The 20,270-nt window shown below is 51.8% G+C and overlaps 1 protein-coding gene across 4 annotated transcripts in view; it reads left to right on the plus strand.

Moving 5' to 3' along the window:
• PDE5A (phosphodiesterase 5A) overlaps positions 1 to 20,270 on the plus strand; it is a 116,589-nt gene that overhangs the window by 37,002 nt on the left and 59,317 nt on the right. For all 4 annotated transcript variants that reach the window (XM_036240179.1, XM_036240177.1, XM_036240180.1 and 1 more), the window contains exons 4-7: positions 11,668 to 11,739; positions 13,702 to 13,791; positions 16,365 to 16,502; positions 18,712 to 18,779. In XM_036240179.1, coding sequence (XP_036096072.1) covers positions 11,668 to 11,739; positions 13,702 to 13,791; positions 16,365 to 16,502; positions 18,712 to 18,779 — 368 coding nt within the window. The remainder of the gene's footprint in view (positions 1 to 11,667; positions 11,740 to 13,701; positions 13,792 to 16,364; positions 16,503 to 18,711; positions 18,780 to 20,270) is intronic.

Consider the following 20,270-nt stretch of genomic DNA (forward strand, 5'->3'; position numbering starts at 1 on the left):
TGCCGGGCAGCAGCTGGGAATCACGTGCTCCGAGGTTGGATCCCCAGCTTCCGTTCTGCCCCGGGAGCAGAAGGAAGCACACGGACGCTGCAGACTGGAGGTTCCATCAGTGGGCGGCTGCACCTACCCAAGCTCACAACGCTCCCAGGACTTGCTGCCGCCTGTGCTGTGTTCTCGCGAGATGATGTCTTTATCCGCGCTTTCGGGGTCACCATTTCAACACGTGTTGGAATGCACCCACTTTTCATGTAGTAGATCGTGTAATTTTGAGAAGTTGTCCCTGGGCCCTGAGTAGTGATAGGCGTGGTCTGGGCCCAGGCGCAGAGATCATAAATGATGTCTTTGGGTAAACATCTCACCCAGAGTCACATAACTAGACCCTTGGATGGATTTTGAGCACTAAATAATTTCCGTCTCTTCTTGGAGTGTTCAGGTGGTTGTCAGTGACATTGCTACTCTCAGCAGACGTGTGTGCAAGTCTGTTCCATCCATGAGGAGCTAAGATCACACAGGCAAAGTGCTTCATGAACCGCTCGATACTGCGCTTCTCCTTAAATCCTTATTCGAACATCCCCATTGTCTCTCTTCTCACAGCGACAATTAACTTTCTAGGACCAAGTCAAATGGAAGAGCAAGAGGTGATGGTCTAGTAAAATTTTTGAATCACCTTTTTTTTTTTTGTACATCACTTCGTAGCAGTGAAATAAAGTAAAAGTGACCTGGATTCAGAATTCCAGCTCCGTTTGATCAGAACACATCATTTGATGATCATGAGGACTGAGGTCAGTGATCTCTTTCAACATAAATTGCCCCAAGCTGGGTGATTTTTTAGGCATTCCAGAGGGTGTGGCCGGCCAGGAGGGTGCCAGGGTTCTCTGCACTCAGGATAGGGGCCAGGTGTTTGACTTAAGGTGAGGTCCCGTCCCGGAGGCCTCTGTTCCCACCCGGTGGGCCTCCCCATCCACCTTCCCACCGCGGGGGCACAGCGAGCAGGGAGGAGCAGCTGCGCCCTGTAACCCAGTCTCCAGAGAGCACCCTTCCCCTCTGGGCTCATCTGTCCTCAGTAGCCTAAGCCTCAGGTGCAGCCCAGAGTCAAGGGAGGGGCCCGAGGCTCCACTCTCAGAGCCAGCAGGATCAGAGAATTTGTGCAGGTATCTTGAAACCACCAGAGGACTCAGCATATTTTGTGGCTTCATCTCCTTTCCTTAAACCTTGCCAGACGACCCCACGGCCTCTACTTGTCCACAAAACGAGTACTTCTAAGTTCTTTCTCAGTCTCACGTGTAGGGAAATATAGGAACCTCTCGAGGCCATGGATGGGGTTTGCAGGAAGGTGCCGGGTCGGGGTGTGTTCGGCGCCCGCTGGCCCGCGTCACAGGGTCAGGAGCGGCGGGGCCGCATCACCGGGCCGTGCTGAGGCACTAGCATGCGCCCAGTGCTGTGTCACAGAGGCCGCGCAGGCTGCATTGCGTGGAATTGACGTCCTTTACTTCTCACCGGCCACGGGGAGGGCTCCCTGCTCTCTCCTTTTCATCCGTCACTCTGTGTTGCCCCCGGATCCAGGGCGGAGGGCTGTGCCCAGGGTCCGCTGGAGCTGACGCTGCGGGAGGGACGTGCCTGGCGACCGGGCCGGGCAGGCGGGCAGAGCTCCGTGAACCGCCTCACGCCAGGCACAGGAGGGGCGGGATTTTTCTTGAAGCCAGGACACATTTGCTATGATTTAAGGATCTCTATGGCTACAGCATGAAGGATCAGCAGCCTTTTCTGCTTCACATGTAACCCGGAGCCCCACAGTTTGACACGTGGTTTGGATAATCAGTACTTTCCGTATCAGCTCCTCCGCGGAGGGGGTACTGTGGACACAGGGAGCTGAGTGCGAGGCGTCTGCAGTGCACAGGTGGCCCGGGCCGAGGCCGAGCCCCAGGCAGTGGGTTTGTCGCTCGGGAGGTTGAGGAACAGTAGAAGGAAGCACCTAGAGCACATCCAGGCTGTTTAGATGGGACATAACAGGGTACACTGGGATCGCCCCTAAAATAAAACACGCAACAGAGAGAACTGGTCTGTGGGAGCAAAACAATTGGCTCCTTTTTGGGGCAAATTGTTTTTGGTCTCAGTCTCTCCTCTGTCCTCCAGTATCAACGCAGCCTCCTCAGCCCACGTCCAGCTGCCGGCCTGGCTTCTTAGTTCAGTGAGGCAAAGCCAGAAGAAGGCCTAACTGAGACCTTCTCTCGTCTCGTCCCCGCTCACCAGAATGTCCCTCTTCACCCGGCGGGCTCATCGGCTCACAAATATGCCGTTAGCTCTCCCCTCTGAGACAGCCCACTGGGCTGCACCTCCCTCCCTCCAGGGCCACCGGGTCTCTGCTGGCCCCTAGGCAGCACTTGTCCCCCCCCGAACATCCACCACCCCGCTCTGGGAAACCACTCTGGGTGAGGACCGGGACTTCCGTGGGCGAGAGCTGGGATCATTGCTCAGGCCTCCTCCTGCCCGGAGGTCAGTAGCATGTGGCATTGTTGGTGGTCACTCACCCATATGTGTTCGCTTGCTCCAGGACCTCAGACTGCCCAGTCGTCCTGTCTCCACAATGGCCTCTCTGTGTCCTCTGCTGGTGCCCACTCACCCCTCGGGGCCCCGCCCCGGACCCGTCTCTGCGGACAACACCCATCCCTGTAGGGATGTCACCCTCTCTCGTGGCTCAGTGCCAACCTGCTGTGGGGAGTGAGGGCACCCCCACTTTAGGTGCGGAAAGGTGGACTTGGTCACGTTCGGGAAATGTCCCAGTGTCCCCGAGCTGGGGCCAGGCACACAGCGTCTCCTTCTGAGGCTGCACTTGACTCCCATGAAGTGACTCCCATGAAGTGACTCCTCCGTGAAGGACTGTGCCCAACAGTTCTTGTACTGTTTCTATTTTTTAATGCCAATTGTGGACAGGAATAACGTCATGATAAAAGCTGGCGTTGCAGATGGTGATTTCAAGTGTGAATCGTGCCTGTGTGGTCTCTGGCACAGCTGTGGGGGAGGACACGCCTTCGGAGCTGGGGACACCCTCAGTTGGGAGTCTGCGTGCGAAAGGGTCTGCATCCGAGCCTTCGCAGATGCCGGTCCGTGCAGGCTCACCGTTCACTGGAGGGAGGAAACGCAGAGATAACATAATGTTTTGTGTGTGACCACATGTCTAGGTGAAGGGGTTGCTAAGTGTAAAAATATTATGAGTGCAGCCCGGCCGATGTGGCTCAGTGGTTGAGTGTCAACCCTGCACCAGGAGGTCGCCGGTTCAATTCCCAGTCAGGTTGTGCACCCGATCCCCAGTGGGGGGCGTGCAGGAGGCGGCCAATCATCGATATTCTCTCTCATCGATGTTTCCATCTCTCTCTTCCTCCCCCTACCTCTCTCTCTAAAATCAATAAAGAAAAAGTATATATAAAAATAATAATAATAAAGGGCACCCAGGGAGACTTCTCACAATGGCCACAGGCTGCTCTGTCTCAGAACCGAGTCTTTGTGTCCCAAGGGGCAGACACATTTAATATGAAGGCAGCATGTCCCTGTGGTTCTCCCAGCTGGTGTGGCAGACATGTCAGCATTTGGCAGGGAAGAGGAATTGTGTGTGTGTGAAGAGATAAGAATAAATACCAGGATGAAGAGTTATGCCCAGCATGCACTGCACACGGCCCCGGCCCAGGCAGCTACTGGTCCTGGAGGCTGGGTCTTTGCCCTGTCTGGGGACATCCGTCCTGCTAACAGCACCGAGCAGATGGTCAGACCTCAGCCTGTTCCACCGTCACCAAGCAGCCTGCAACCCGGCACATGGACCAACACTTTCCTGTACCGTCAGCACAGACAAGTGTACTTTTAACACTTAAATCCTTTTTGAAAACTGAGTTAAAAGTTACCGACAGCGAAATACACATATCTGAATGTACCATCTGAATGTACCATTTTGACCAATGTGTATAGATCTGTGTAACTAACACCCGATCAAGAGATAGACACGAGTCCTTACGCCGGCCAATCCCTACACTGTTCTGACTTCTATCACCATCCATTTACTGGCCTCTTTCTGAAAGAAACTACTACTTTTGAAACTGCATTATTATCTGTTTTTTTCCCAGAAACGTAGGACTTTTTTTTTTATGTTGCATGAGTGGTTCTTGGCTATCAACACGTGTCATGAGATTTATAATCGAAGTCAAAGAAAACAGAACTTCTAGCAGCCTCTTTGGATTTGTCTTTGTTCCTTAACGTTCTAATTTTGAAATCTTTCCATTGCCTTGGATGAAAATGTGAGTTAACCCGATGTACGCGTGCAGGGGTGTGCAGATGGCCTCAGATGTCCGGGGAGACGCCGGTCTGCACGGCCCCTCACCGATCATGCTTCAGGGGCTGCACCGGATGGGGGAGCCCGGCTGGCTTGGCCCCGGCGCGGGGCGGGGTAGCCGGAAGGACGTGGGCTTTGGAATCAGACCGGAGAGCGCGGCTCTGTGTTTGGGCCACCTACTGAACTCTGAACATCAGCTGCCTCTGAGTTACAGTGGGAGTCGTGATGATGATCGGGATGGTAAGTGCCCACCTGTAGGTGGTCCCGAGGTTAAACGAATGAGCAGAGGCCTCCCCGGCCTGCCCTTCACTTCCGTGCCACGGGAACCTTTCCGACACTGTGACTTCCCGTCGTTGGCTGGGAATGGAGGGGTGAGCTCTGTCCAGACGCTGGCCCTTGGGCAAGTGTTTCCGACGCCAGCTGTCTGCAGGCCCCTGCTGTTCATCTGGCAACTTGCTGGAAGCTTCTCTTCATGGGCGGCCTCTCCCTCACCCCCGGTGTGTGAGGAAACCTCTGCCCAGGACACCAGGGGGTGCAGCAGTGCAGGTGCCCACAGGGGAGAGAATGGATCACAGCCGGCCAGGTGCCCACAGGGGAGAGAACGGATCACAGCCGGCCAGGTGCCCACAGGGGAGAGAACGGATCACAGCCGGCCAGGTGCCCACAGGGGAGAGAACGGATCACAGCCGGCCAGGTCCGTCTCACCAGGCATTTAGAGAAATGCCAGACCTGGACTCTTAACTGTATTCATAAAAGCCCGACAACCCAAAACAACCGCAAACAGGTCAACACCGGCCAAGGTGCACATGGATGACGGAGTCACACGTACAGCGATGACATTGAGAAGCTGCGCCTTCTCTGTAATGACCAGCAACACGCGAGTTAGCGCGGCGCGGGGGACCGTGCTGGGCCCATCAGACTGACCAGGTCAACGCCCGCGAGCGCAGCGAGAACTCCGGGGCGTCGCCGGAACGGTGTCCCTCGCACCCCCTCGAAGCTGTCGTGAGGGAGCTCTTCCACGCGGGCACAGGAGACCCGTGCGCGGTCACCTCTGCGGATTGTCCGTCATAGCAGGAACCTGCCAGCGACCCGAACACTGAGGTCGAATGACCAGCATTTGGTACCGAGTCCCTAGGCCCTGGGAAGGCCACATGCAAATTCATTTCGTCTTAATTCAAGAAAGGGAAACCTCCACATAGTAACACTCCCTAGTCCTATGAGCAGTGGTTCCAAAAGTGTTTTCCCCCAGACCAGCAGTATTTGGCATTTCTTGAGAACTTTCGGTGAAACACGGTCTCAGGCCCCGACTGGATCCACTGAGCCGGGACTCGGTGGGCCCGCGGGCGGTGTTACCCAGCTCCGGACACTACCGCGGCCTGGGTGACAGCGTCCTTCTCGGCTATACGCTTTAACGGCAAAGCTGAAGGCTTATTAAGAGCATGAACTTCTCCCTGCCACAGAAGGTGCTGGGTGTGGACAGAGGTCCTACCACCAGGCTAAGGGCAGAGGAAAAACGGGCAGATGTGTGAACTCTTACTCAAACGTGTGTTGTCCAGTGAGTACGTCACCCCAAAAACGTGGTCCCTCTGGCACCTCTCCCACCGTCGTCATCGACCACAGACGTCTGCCCAGCCTTGAGTGCGCTCAGGACGACACCAGGTCCCCCGGAAGGCCGAGGGGTCAGCCACGCCCGAGGAAACAAGCTCACTGGAGACTCGGATGTGCGTGGAGACGAGGAGGCTCGAGGCCGAAGACCCTGGAGTCAGGTGTGTGGCATCTGCAGCGGCCACGCAGGACGCGGAGGGGTGGCGGGGCTGGTGTTGGAGGGCCGGCCTCTGTAGGGAGAGAGACAGGTACTGTTTCAAAGAACCATGTGCACAAAGGTCATGTGAGCCACCTGGGCGCCAGCTGAGGGTGCGGATCCGTCTCGTTTCATCCTGTAGATGGACGGAGCCATGACGTCCTTTGAGTGATGGGGTGACTTGTGTGAGCACAGCAGTGTCCCAAGAAGGTAGGGTTGGCATGGTGTCGGTGGTGGACGAGAAGTAGGAAGACCACGAGCCCCCAGCTCTCGGGGATTTCGGAGGAAGTGAGGTTGAGGTGGAATCTTACAGGGCGGGGGGAGGGGGCATGAGAGCGAGTCCGACGGAGGGCTGAGCGTCACTGCTGCTGGAAACCTCTACCAGGGTCCGGCCGGTGTGGCCCAGTGGCTGAGCGTCGACCCTGCACCAAGAGGTTGCTGGTTCGATTCCCGGTCAGGGCACATGCACAGGTTGTGGGCCTGATCCCCAGTGGGGGGCATGCAGGAGGCGGCCAGTCAATGTTCTCTCTCATCGATGTTTCTCTCTCTCTCTCCCTCTCCCTTCCTCTCTAAAATCAATAAAGGGGGAAAAATTTTTTTTTAAATCTACCAGGAATGCCGCACCTCACGTCAGCACCCATGTGCCATCTTATGGTTTTGGAGGCCAGAGTTCAAACGAGTTCTCACTGGGCCGACCCCGGTGCAGTGGGCAGTGTTCCCGGGTGCAGTCCCGGGAGGAACGGCTCTCCTGCATGCCCCAGGCGGCGACCCTCAGCTGGGGGCTCTTCCCCCACGCATACCTGCGCGGACCTTCCCGTCCCTGGGACGAGGCCCACCTGGTGACTCGGGACGCTCTGTCCCCCGTCTCCACGCCCTCAACCACATCTGCAAGGTCCCTTTAGCCATTTAAGGTGACGTATTCCCAGGTTCCAGGGTTTAGGATGAGGGCACATCTGGGACTGTGAGTATTTGCCTACTGCGTCGAATATGCCCATGATTCTGCCTGGGGTTTGGAAGAGAGGTGGACGGCCGGGGTTGGGCACATCAGCCCTCACCTTCTGTTTGTGTGTCTGTACAGACGGGGTGGAGGGGGGTGGGGGGCTCCCTCCTGAGCCTAACACTCTGGCAGTGCCCCCTCCAGGGCACCGGCGTCTGTCCCGGGCCCGCCTGTCATCGTCGTGTAAAACGGTGCCGGTACCTGGTCGGCGCTCGGTCCTCACTTGTGTCTGTTTTGGAAGGAACGACTGTGCCCAGGGAGCATGGGGGAAGGACGGTCCCCGGCTTGGCTCCCAGATGCTCCAGAATCCGGACGGTGTGGCGAGACCGTCGGGGGTGAGAGGGTGGCTGACGAGCTGTCCGGTCCTGGTCGCCTTGCTCTTCGCTCCATGCCCAGTGCCCTGAGAACAGGGGGCGTGACTGGACTGATGCGTGGCCTCGGCGAGGATCTGGGTACCTGCCGGCGGGGGGAGAACTCACCGCGGCCTCGGTTGGCGGCCCCGGACGGGCCAGCTGTCCAGGCTTACCCTTGGCATTCCTGAAGAACACGCGACCCGTGAGGGCGTGATACCCACTATGCCAGGAGAAGCGCCGGTTAATCAGAAAACAGAGAAGCTCCTTCTGCTTAAAAAACGAAAACGAAACCAAACACACGTAGCATCAGTGTCGGTATTTGAGGGTTCCGTGGGCAGCCGGCAGGGAGGCAGGCGTGATGGACTTCCTATGGAAACTGACGTTTAAAAAATATTCTTTACATTAATTTCTAGAGCGGGAAGAAGGGCGAGGGGAGAGAGAGCCCGAAACCTCGGCATTGCTCCGACCTCAGGCAGCCAGCCCTCGGCGCACACAGGTGCCCAGCCCCGGAGCGCCGGCCAGGCCTGGGGCTGGCGTCCTTGGGGGTTTGCCTCTCCGACATGAGGTCTGACAGACACTTGCCGGCAAAGCTGTCTGTGCAGACGGATCCACAGAGAGCCTGTGGCTACCAGGTTCTTGGCTGGAGGAAAACGAACTAATCTGCTGGAAGGAGCAATAGATGCCCGAGAAAGGAAAGTCTTCACATCAACACGGTGCTCGTTTTGCACAGGCTCCTTGATGTTTGGAGAACGAACCTTTTTTGTCTGTGCTCTTCCGTGTGACCTTGGACAAACGCTGTACTTCGTGTCCTATTTTTATCTGCGGGTTCTGTCGGGGCTCTTTTAACATGCGGCCCATCTCGGGACGGGGCCCAGAGAAGTGTTAGAGTTCTCTGGTCTAATAGTCTCTTGAAAGAACTTGCCTGTTTTTTTAAAAAAATATCTATGATATTTCATTCATCATCCCTTAAACAAATGGACCTCGAATACCTAAGTCCGTAACGTATCTGATAAATAGTTGGTTACCAGAAAGGATGCACAGTTCACCGAGGGATGTCCTCGTGCGGTGAACTTACCTGATGATAATATCTTGCGCTGACTTGGGGGTGGGGGGTCAGATGAACTGTACAGGGACCTGGCACTCAGGCCCTGCAAAGTGGGTGTGAAGCCTGTGGGCAAGACTTCCGCTCAGTCCGCCCGACTGTGCAGATGCAGAACCATAGCCCCCATTCTGCAGACAATAGAAGACACAATTTTAAAAATTACCGATGGGCTTAAGAAAGGGCAAAGGCAGGTGTCAGACGGAGAAATTCCCCGGGCGAGAAACCTGAGTGGCCAAAGGCCAGAGGGGCGCTCGGAGGTCTGAGGGTGGGGACAGTGACATGAATTCTGAGGGTCGCAGCCCAGGCAGGTGAGGCCGGGACTGAGACCAGCCACACACGGGGGAGTCAGCTCACACGGGAGGCAGTGGAGGGCTGCGTGGACACCTCGTGGCTCGGGGACCCGCCCTCCTAGGGGGAACAGCCCCTGCTGAGGTCGAAGCCACAATCAAACTGAGTCTGTCTAAGGAGGTGAGGGACAACGGGCACGAGGGTTTAACAGAGAAGGAAAAGGAGGAGGAGGAGGCGTCGGCAGAAAAGAGAAACAGAAGTTCTAGAAATGGAAAGTGGTTGTTTTTGCCAAAGAGTGAGCAGGATTCGGGACATTGTTTTTTTTAACCACGGAGAACACAGTTAGAAAAACGCTCGCCCGTAAATGTTCCTGAGTGTGCACACACAGTTTGAAACGCGGTTAAAGTCTGGAAAGAGGTTTCAGCGAAGAGTGAGCCCGGAAGCCGTCCCCCGGGGTCTGCAGAGGCGGGACCGAGCATCCCCTGCCGGCGTGGAGGCAAACGGCTGCTGACCCCCGGGGCTGGCCACGCGCCGCTTCTCTTTTCCAGTGGAGACTGACGCTCGGGGTCACCGCTGCCCTGGCAGCTCCTCCCAAACGCCCAGAGACACCCGATGGGCTCCTGGGTCACTGACTGGGAAGGGGGACGTGTAGTCTGCAGCTGGGGGCCCCAGCCAGCCCACTGGCCTGCACCAGCCCCCTCCAGGGAGTCCCTGGGGTAACCTAAACCACCACCTCATCCCCGTCCTAGAATGTACAACGTGCGGCTGGTTTTCCTCTTTTCTTGTGAGACTTTGAAAGAAACTCATCTCTGTCAATTCATGGTGACATCATGATGGACTGAGACGCTGACCGAGTCGACCACTGGCCTGTAAGGAGCAACTGGCTTTCTGTCCTCTCGTGTCCGAGCAGCCGAACATTCCTTTCTTCTGCGCGTCCGGCCCTGGTCACAGGTCCGGGTACACCCGCACATCCACGCGCGTCCCCAGGCTGTACCGCCTCCGGGAAGGTCTGCCTGAGAACCTCTCTGTCTGCTGTGGCTCATCTTCCTCTTATAAACCATTTATACGAGACAAATAAAAGCATCTCCTGAGACGCCTTCCCCTTTTCCCACATTAGGTGTCCCCTCTGTGCGGTGAGCCGTCGGGGGGCACCTGTGTCATCACACCGTCACGTGTCACCCATTCTTGGGTCTGAGCTCCTTGGTGCACAGTGGCACCCCAGCCGCTGCGGAGGGGATGCGGGACCACTGACAGCAGCCGGGGATGGAGGTGCCGCTCTCTCCTACACCCGGTGCCCTCCAGGGACCCCGTGAACAGGCGAGCCCCCATCCAGACCTCTTCACGTACACCAAGCCTTGTGTGAGCATTTAGTCTCTGAGACAGGAGCAGCCAGAAGTCTGTTCGCCATTTTCAGGAGCTAAAGAGTTGAACTAAGGACAATAAAAGGGTACAGGATAATTGTATAATTTTGCTTTTATTACTATTATTATGAATGTCCCTTCAGAAAACTGCATCCAACAAGAATGCATTCCCCTCCCCTTTTTTTATCCTCCCCAGAGGACATTTTTGCATTTATCTTCAGTCAGAGTGGAAGGGAGAGAGGGAGGAAGAGAGAGAGAGAGAAACATTGATGTAAGAGAGACACATCGACTGGTTGCCACCTGCACAACCCCGACCAGGGCCAGGGACAAACCACAACGGAGTTACGTACCCTTAGTGGGAACCGAACCCAGGACTCCCTGGTCCGCGGGCCGGCGCTCTAACCGCTGAGCCAAACCGGTCAGGGCAGGGATGCATTTCCCCCTCATTCTGCTTCTCTAGAGAGGATTTCACTTCCTTTTCTTGCAGCTGAGGGACTAGTGAGCTGAGGTAACCAGGGTGAACCATCCACACAGACTGAGAACTTCCCAGAGTGTGACCTCGGAGGGGAGAATAGCTCCTTCCCCGGGACTCATTTGCAGAAAGATTAGCCGTGGAAAGTGTCGGTGGGAAGAGGTGGCGACAGGCGGGGTTGTAGGTTCTGACGACGGAGATGATAGCCCACTGAAGTTGGAACCAGATAGGTGAGTGAAACACACTTCCAGGCCGAAAGACGAGCCGGTTCCGAAAGTCTTGCCAGATCTTTTGTGGAAACCTAAGACGTGTCCCCGGAGGGTAGCCCGTCTTCTGAGGATCCAGTTACCTTCCAGGCTTCTGGTCCATTTGAAGTAAAGCTTGGTCTGGTCATTCCTGTTCTGATTTTTCAATCAGACCTCTTTCCCCCAAAAAAAGCCTGTTGAAAGTAAAACGATTTCCAAGGTCAGGCATTTCAGAAGACGTTGGACTGTGTTCCTACATCAGGAATTATTTTCACCCTGGTCCTCATGCATTTTAACTTCTGTGATTGGCCCCTGGGTCCCGTTTCATTTTCTCAAGAGAGCATGTAACCTGTTTGAAATATCTAACCCCTATAAAGTCTTCATTTTTACCCTGCATTTTATTTGAAATGTGATAGAGAAAAATTTTGTGTTTCTTGTTGAAAACCATGAAAAATATTCACTTGAGATGTGATTGCCAATAACGTCTTTCACGATGCCAGGTGAGGCCACAGAGTCAGACAGGGTCGGGCCCCAGGAAGTTAAAAACCTTCGACTCCTGTTGGGAAGCAAGACTGTAGCAGATGCTGCGGAACTGAGTTGCTGAAGGGCTGGTTTTGGTTCTGTAGCCTATCACTCCTCGAAAGCACATGTAGAACTTCTGCTGTAAACACACTGTGGTGAACCAGTAACTTTGATCAGTGAACTGACCACTTTTCTCTCCTTACACCAGGTTGTTGGGGTAGCCCAGGCCATCAACAAGAAATCCGGCAATGGTGGAACATTCACTGAAAAAGACGAAAAGGTACCAACACTCATGTCCGGCGCGATGTCTCTTCGGGAAGATGCTTTCCCTTTGGGGTGTCTGCACCTTCAGAATTAGCTGTTGCTGAAACGGTTGATCACACACACAAAGCACATTCAAGTGATTTGATGTGGCCAGACAAGTGTTCCCTGGGCCGATGCAGGGCTGGCTCGACTGTGGACTGTGGTTCTGTCCGTCTGCATTTGGCCCAGCCCCTCCCCGTGCGGCCCCGCCTCCCCCGGGCTGTGTCTGTGTGTGTGTCTGTGTCTGTGTCTGTGTCTGTGTGTGTGTGTGTGTGTGTGTGTGTGTGTGCATGCACACGGGTGCGTGTTAGGCCCTTGCAGGGGCTGCCATGGACTTCTGATCCGCTCACTGAACTTCCATCACTGCTGTGAAGAAACTCGACCTGGAGTAAACCCCTAAGCAGTCCTCCCTCCGGGCTCAGCCCTCCAGCTCGGCTGCGAGTGGGAACTGCCCTCCTGGGGAAGGCACGTTCAGAATGTTTTAGAAGCTTCGCCCAGACAGCGGGCACCAAGGTGTGAATCCGGCTGGGTGGTATGAAGTGGGCTCCCGAGAGCGGCTGTGAGCATGGCTCCGTGGCCCTCTCGTCCCGCTAGAGGGCGCACGCGCCACGCACATCCACGTGCCCGTACAAGGACAGCAGCCCTCGCACCTGTTCCCAGGCGCCTTCTGTCGTGGGGTTTACCGTTCCTCTTCCCGAAGGTGTGATCATGTGCATTTCAGGGGGCCCACTGGACGCTTCCCACTCAGGCCCATTGCTAGTCATGTCTCTCTCCCGAAAATAGTAGGAGACTTTGGAGACATTCAGACGAGACGGTGATTTCTGTCTCCGTCCCGTCACCCTATTGGCCCTGGTGCGGCCTCCGTGCCTTAATTGCTTCAGAACACAGCAAGCACCTTGGAAATCAGGGTCGTAGACGTCTGCTCTGCCTGTCAGTGCCGCCTGGGGGTGCTTGGGGGGAACGTGGCTCTGGATCCGCTTTGCACTCCACTGTGTTGATAGTCCGTTCACGTGAACCCCCCTGGACAGATTGGCATCCTTCAGCTGTGTCACCTCTCGGCCAAATAAATCCACGGCTGTGGATCAAGCAGGTGCCACTCAAAGCTTTATTTTAGTCAACAATCAAGATAACGGTGAGCACATCCCCTGAGTAGAGCACAGGGAGGATGATAGATACCTATTAAAAAGGTCATAATTCAAGCCCTGGCCAGTTTGGCTCAGCGGTTAGAGTGTCGGCCTGCGGTCCGGAGAGACCCGGGTTCGGTTCCCGCTAAGGGCATGTACTTCAGTTGCAGTTTGTCCCCGGCCCTGGTTGGTCGTGCGGGTGGCAGCCACTCGATGTGTCCCTTCACATCGATGTTTCTCTCTCTCTCTCCCTTCCTCTCTCTCCCTCCCTCTCTATCTGTACAAAAAATGGAAAAATACCCTCAGGTGAGGATTAAAAAAAAAAAAAAAAAGCCATAATTCAACTAAGATTTGCAACTTTACATGGGAGTGTTATTGCTGGTGTTGTCTTAACAAGCGTGTGAGCTTTGTTGGCCCCAGGAGTGAGTTACAAGCTATCTCTGTCTTCTCGGCATGGGTCCAAGTCTTAATGTCACCCAGAGACCACACTGAGCTGCTGCACGGAGCGCATTTCAATGTCCAGTGACATAAGGAGGGGTGTCTTCTTCCCACCCCTCCTTCTCCTTGTTCCTTTCCACCTGATGTGGGACATAAGAGGCTGTGTTAACGCTTGTCATCCACGAGGGGTGCCATTGCGCCCACACCTGCTCTGCATTGCTTTCTAATATTATGTAGAAGAATAAACATCTACACTTTGGGCCTTCTCATATTTACTTCAACTCTAAATAACTTTGGATGCCTGTTGTGTTTCAGGCAACCAAACAAGACAGTTTTATAGACAATTCTTATTGGGTGTTGTCTTGCCTGTTTTCTAGGATTTTGCTGCTTACCTGGCATTTTGTGGTATTGTTCTTCATAATGCCCAACTCTATGAGACTTCGCTGCTGGAGAACAGGAGAAATCAGGCAAGTCTGATGACTAGAGAGCGAATACAGAAATTCTTTTTAAAGATTTGTTAAATCTTTATCTCATATATGCATGTGATTTTTATCTAATATATGTGTATAATTTTTATCCAATATATGTGTATGGTTGAAAATCCAGATAGTACAGATTCTGTTTCTAAATATTTTAGTTGTTTCTTCTAGTAGTTATTTCCATTTGCCATTTCCCATGTTCATAACTGTTAGACCCTATTTACTAATGTAGCAGATAAGGATTTATTTGGCTTACACCACCCTTGGTTTGTATGACCCTTAGCCTACCAATATCATGCCACTGTTTTGAGTTATTGGGTGGGTTGCATTTGTAATATTAAATAAGACTTTCAGTTCTTGCTCTGTCAACTACAGACATGATCTCTTGATTTCATGCTTCATAAGACGAGGACCTCAGCCTCTCTCGTCTCTCCTTCCCAACCCTGACCCCTTACCTCTGCTTTCCCATTTGGACTGTTTCTTTTTTGTTGCCCACGTGGATAACATATATATTGTCCACAACCATGATTAACATTTCTTAACCTTTTGTCTAGGTGAATTCCAAAGTTGCGATTTCAAGTACGGTATTTATAAGTACCGTGACTGTGAAAATGTTGTTTATATTAGTTTTTCTGAATGTCTCCGAATTCCATTTCATTTTCCCTTGAACTGTTGGCTCTGGAGTAATCTCATACTGTTGTTCCTCCCACCCCAAGACTCTCCATTATTTAGGAATTCTGTTGAGTTATTTTTCTTGGAGATCTTCAAATTGATGTTTTCCATCTTGCCTCTTCCAAGACAAACTGTTTCACCCCACAGCTGCTGCACAGATGTCAGCACAGAACTTTCCTTCACTCCTGTCTTTGAGGGGGTCCTCTGCTAACCACCTGGTCCTGTACCTCTTTCTCCGTTCATGCTCTTGTTTTATTGCAGCACATTCTCTATTAACTCCTTGAGTAAGGGCAGTGGTGAGGCAAGCTTTCCGAGTCTTTGCATGTATGAAAATGTCTATTGTACCATCCTTGCCAGTTTGGCTGGGTATAAAATCCTCAAAACAAACAAACAAAGGCAGTGCTTTGTCTTCTAACCAGCATTCGTGTAGTTCTGATTCTTGGCTCTTTGTAGATTTTTTTAAATGTCTGGAAGCTTTTTGGATTATTTCTACATTCTTTGGTAACTTAATTTCACAGTATGACTTTTCTTTTTCCTTTTAATTAATCAGGCTGATACCTGGACATCCTTTCAGTCTGGAGACTTAGGCCCTTCCGTTTTGTGTGAATCTTTTTCATTATTTCTTTGATATTTCATCTCCCCTGCTCTCTATTGTTTTCTTTTTCCAACTTGTGTTACTAAGATATTGGACCTCCCATTGCCTTCAACTGCAGTATCTCCCTAATGTTCCTATGCTCTGTTCTTGTCATCCATGCGTCCAGTTCCTATTTTTACGAACACAGCTGTGATCTGGTCACTTCCTTCCTGCAGTCCGTCACTGTCCAAACTGCTTCAAGAGGCGTCCAGGGCTTTGGGGTTCTTTCTCTGCTTCACTGTGCAACCTCATTTCCGCAGCTCTCCTCCTATACTCTGCACACACGAACCTCGACCCCAGTTTGTAGTATGCGACTCTCTCTCAATTCAGTTCCTTTTTTTTTTTTTTTAAATTTTTTTATTTATTGATTTGAGAGAGAGATAGAAACAGTGATGAGAAAGAACATCAACTGGCCACCTCCTGCACGCCCCCCACTGGGGATCTGGCCCACAGCCTGGGCATGTGCCCTGACCGGGAATTGAACCAGTGGTCTTGGTGCAGGGTCGACACTCAGCCAGTGAGCCACACCAGCTGGGCTCAATTCAGTTCTTTTGGATTGAAATCTTCCCCTTCCCTGCTTCTCCTGAATGATTCCTACTCATCTTTCACGCCTTGACTAAGATAGTATCCCCTCCAATAACTTTGCTGTAATACCCTTTCCAACCCCTCATCACACAAATTCTCTGTGATGTTAAAAGGAATTCTGTGGAACTCAACAAAAAGAGAAATTACCAGGAAAATCACAAAAAGAACTCTTAATGCTTTGTTGACTTTGGACAATATTTATGCTGTGCTCTGTGAAAATACTGATAGATGTTAATAAACATTTACTATTTATCGATGGTGCTTTATGCATCAGGTACTGTTCAGAATGCCTTATAAACGTTAGATTATTTAGTTCTTACAATATTGCTGTGATTTCGGTACTACTGTTATCCCCATCTCCAAGAAATCCACCCTACGTCACAAGCTGGCGGGGAAGGGAAGTCAGGAGTAAAGTCTGATGGGCCTGGGTTCAGCGTGTGATCGAACCGCTGAACTAACAATAATAACGACTGACATGAAGTGCTGTTAGCCAGCAGACTTACATATGTACCACTTGAATGCAAACTTGGTCATAACTTGTTAGATTAAATATATAGAAAAACGTATAACTCACATAAAGCATGATATTGATTTAGTGATCGTAAACAATTACTAAGTAGTAAGCCCTTGATTTTTCTTTTTTGTTATTATTATCGTTTTTATTGTCTAGGTGCTGCTCGACCTGGCCAGCTTAATTTTTGAAGAGCAGCAGTCGTTGGAGGTCATCCTGAAGAAGATCGCGGCCACGATCATCTCTTTCATGCAAGTGCAGAAGTGTACCATCTTCATCGTGGACGAAGACTGCTCCGTGAGTACCGATGGCGTTTTGTTTTCAGAAAGACAGAAACGTCTGTTCCTCGGAGCCCTGCTTTTAAACCCCGTGTTAGCCTCGAACCCTCTCTCAGGCCCTGTGTGGTTGTTCACGTGGAGCCGATGACAGGGTGAGCGGTCCCAGTTGAAGGCCAGCGGTGGGGCTGGAGGGCGCCTTCCGTGTCCCTCTGAGCTGTCACCACAGCAGGTCGCTGTGCTCGGAGCACCACGCCCTGATGGAGAATACGTTGTTGTTACAGTGCCGACCTTCCCTGGTCAGGACTGGCGGTGTCCTGGCTGCTAGAAGCAGGTAGACCCCATTCTGAATGGGCTGGGTAGCAAATTTTCTTTTAATCATTTAAAAACCAGAAGGCCTGGCCCCATCGAGGTAATGTTATTAAAGCCGCCTATGAGTCCCCAGTCCTTTACCAGCAATGGGAAACCACCAAGCTGTTCCAGCTGGTAGATTTCGACCCACTGATTTGTAACGTGTCGACGCGGAGGTGTGTGGAAAGGCTGTTTTCATGGCGTGCTGGTCACTTCTAGGTGGGCCCGCTGGGTTTGCCGTTAGAACCGGGGCCCCTACCCAGAGGCAGGTTCTTTCCCGTCTCAACCTGTGAACCACTGCTTCTGGGAGATTCCTGTTTTAGGCAGTTTTTTATTTTCTTTTTCCTTTAGACCCTAAGAATAGGCTCCTGACTGGTGGTTAATGGAAAGAGAGTGAGGGTTGCCACTTGCATCCATCGGCTATAGTCCACGTGTGATATCGGGGTTACTGTTTCTTGAGGGAGACGTAGAATAAAAGAAATGTAATCATTCATATTTAAAATGTTTAATTGTTTTAGGTAGTAAGACTGTACTGTGTGACCCAACTTTATCTAAATCAGTGTGTGTGTGTGTGTGTGATTCTCATTAATGGGATATCAATTAGGAGCTCAGTATTCTCATAGATACCACTTCATATGTCCAATCAGGTATAAAATCTTGACTGTAGAGATGGTCACAAGGTAGTAGCTGTCCTGTTCAAGTTCAGGCCAGAACTCATTAATGCAGTGATAACTTAGGTTTCCCCTGTGACCTGCTCTTCAGCATTTAATTTCCAGAAGTTACTCACGAGGCCCTCCGTCTGTAGACAGCGTACATGCCGCTCCAGTTGGCAGTCGGCTCCTGCTTCCCGGTTAACCCTGCCCTGGCCGCATCTGATGTCGTTCAGCGGGGCTTTGAGGTCGTGCCCAGCAAGATGCCAGTGTGCTCACTTTCAACGCCTTCAGTTGTTGGTTTAGTAAAGGAATTCGGTGACTTCACTTATATTGCAATTCTTTACTGATTAAAAGTATTTCAACAATGTGAGCCAAAATCAAAGTGTAAACGAGAAGAAAAAAATGTGTGCTCACTCTTCGGTCCCCACGTTAAACGAATATCATCGTTTTTTTTTTTTTTTTTTTTTATCCTCACCCGAGGATATTTTTCCATTTTTTGTACAGATAGAGTGGGAGGGAGAGAGAGAGAGAAACATCGACGTGAAGGGACACATCGAGTGGCTGCCACCCGCACGACCAACCAGGGCCGGGGACAAACTGCAACCGAAGCACATGCCCTTAGCGGGAACCGAACCCGGGTCTCTCCGGACCGCAGGCCGACGCTCTAACCGCTGAGCCAAACCGGCCAGGGCTGTCATCGTTTTCTTTCTGTGTCCTTCCGATTCTTTGTTCGGGTGTAAGTATTGCTTGGTTGCCGATATACTCCGCTTTTCCATGTAACCTCACCAATATTTCTCCATGTTGCTAAAATCATCATGATTATTCTAATGAGCTCATAAAATATTACCGAGCGATATGTCTTTTTACAATGACATTCTTCACCTGGGATCTAACAGCAGCAATCAATGTTTGCCCCAAAGCAAAAGTGTGAGGATTTTGAATAAACAGAGGGAAATTTCGAAGCTAACATATTTATTAACACCTAGTAGAAAAAAAAATAGTACTCAAATAAGTATTCTTACAAGTGAAGATCAGAAACTATAGGAACTATAGCTCTTAATAACAGGATGTCACGAAGCGAGTCCTTGGGCCAGCACCCCCGCACGGTAAGCACAAAGGTCACCCCCGTCGGGTGCCGCTCACTCCTTAGACTTGTGCGTCTGTGTGCGGAGGGTTGTTATGACCTCACTGAACTTACCCCCTGGTCTGCTGTCGCTCTGTTTTCAGGACTCCTTTTCCAGTGTGTTTCACATGGAGAGCGAGCAGCCAGAACAGCCATCAGATACTGTAACAAGGTAAAGAGAACAGTCTCGGTCTTAATTCCCAAGGATGTAAAACTGGCTAAATAGCTGCGTGACCCGTTTAAGTTAAGCCATAGACGCGATTGACTATTCTGTTCCCCACAAGTAATTTAGTTCGGGAAAATACTTGACCGCTTGACGTTATGAAGTCCCAGGGTTCGGGGGTTTTTCTTTTGTCTTTACTCCAGTTGGGAATTCTTCCATGGAGTGAACGCGCACAGTGAGCAAAGGCTTGGGAGCAGTGTTTGTTTTTGTTTTGTTTTGTTTTTTATCCTCACCCGAGGATATTTTTCCATTTTTTGTACAGATAGAGTGGGAGGGAGAGAGAGGAAGGAGAGAGAGAGAGAAACATCGACGTGAAGGGACACATCGAGTGGCTGCCACCCGCACGACCAACCAGGGCCGGGGACAAACTGCAACCGAGGTACGTGCCCTTAGCGGGAACCAAACCCGGGTCTCTCCGGACCGCAGGCCGACGCTCTAACTGCTGAGCCAAACTGGCCAGGGCGGGAGCAGTGTTTTTTGAGCTGGCTCCTTTAAGGCTATGACTACTGTATTTCGATGATATTTTTCATTGCGTGTTGGAGGCTCACTGGAAATCTGACAGGCTTCTGCACACACTTTTCCGCCCGTCGGCTCTGATGTGGAATCGGCCGGGGAGATTGGATACCAGACGGGAGCCTGTGGTCCCAGTCACACTGGCACATGACCCTGGGGCTGCCTTCAGATCAGATCTCTATTGTTGTTCATTGATTTTTCATATTTTTGATGATTCTTAAATTCATATTCCTTGTTTGTTTCTTTGTTTGTTTGTTTTTTTATCCTTACCTGAGGACATTTTTTCATTTTTGTTCAGATAGAATGGGGAGGGAGGGAGGAAGAGAGAGAGAGAGAGACATCAACGTGAAAGGGACACATCGAGTGGTTGCCCCCCGCACGACCCAACCAGGGCCGGGGACAAACTGCAACCGAGGTACGTGCCCTTAGTGGGAACCGAACCCGGGTCTCTCTGGACCACAGGCCGACGCTCTAACCGCTGAGCCAAACTGGCCAGGGCGACAGATTGTTTTTATATGATGGAGGTTGTAGATGTTATTGTCCCAAGTTTACATGTGCTTTCTGAAGAATGTTGGAAAGGATTTAGGATCAACTACCAAACGCCGGTTCACGTCCCCTCCTGCACCGCTAGCGAAACTGGCGCCGCTCGCTTTGCCGGGGCGCGACGGGAATTCTTGGCCACGATGCTGCTTCTCACATTATGCGTTGTTCACTTTTTTCCAGTGATTTTACCAGTAATTATTGATCATGCATCCAATCTGATCATGGAATGAGAACTAGCTTCCCTTTAGTATTTACTATTAAAGTTCCAGATTGTTTTCATGACAGTGGGCTCATCAGAGCATTAGTCCACATGGGGGGGTGACGTACCATCGTCTGTGACCGAGCACCTGGGTGGCCCTGCCTTGACAACAACCTCTGTGCAAA

The sequence above is a fragment of the Molossus molossus genome, unplaced genomic scaffold, assembly GCF_014108415.1.
Source record: "Molossus molossus isolate mMolMol1 unplaced genomic scaffold, mMolMol1.p scaffold_m16_p_4, whole genome shotgun sequence".
NCBI classification, from domain to species: Eukaryota; Metazoa; Chordata; class Mammalia; order Chiroptera; family Molossidae; genus Molossus; species Molossus molossus.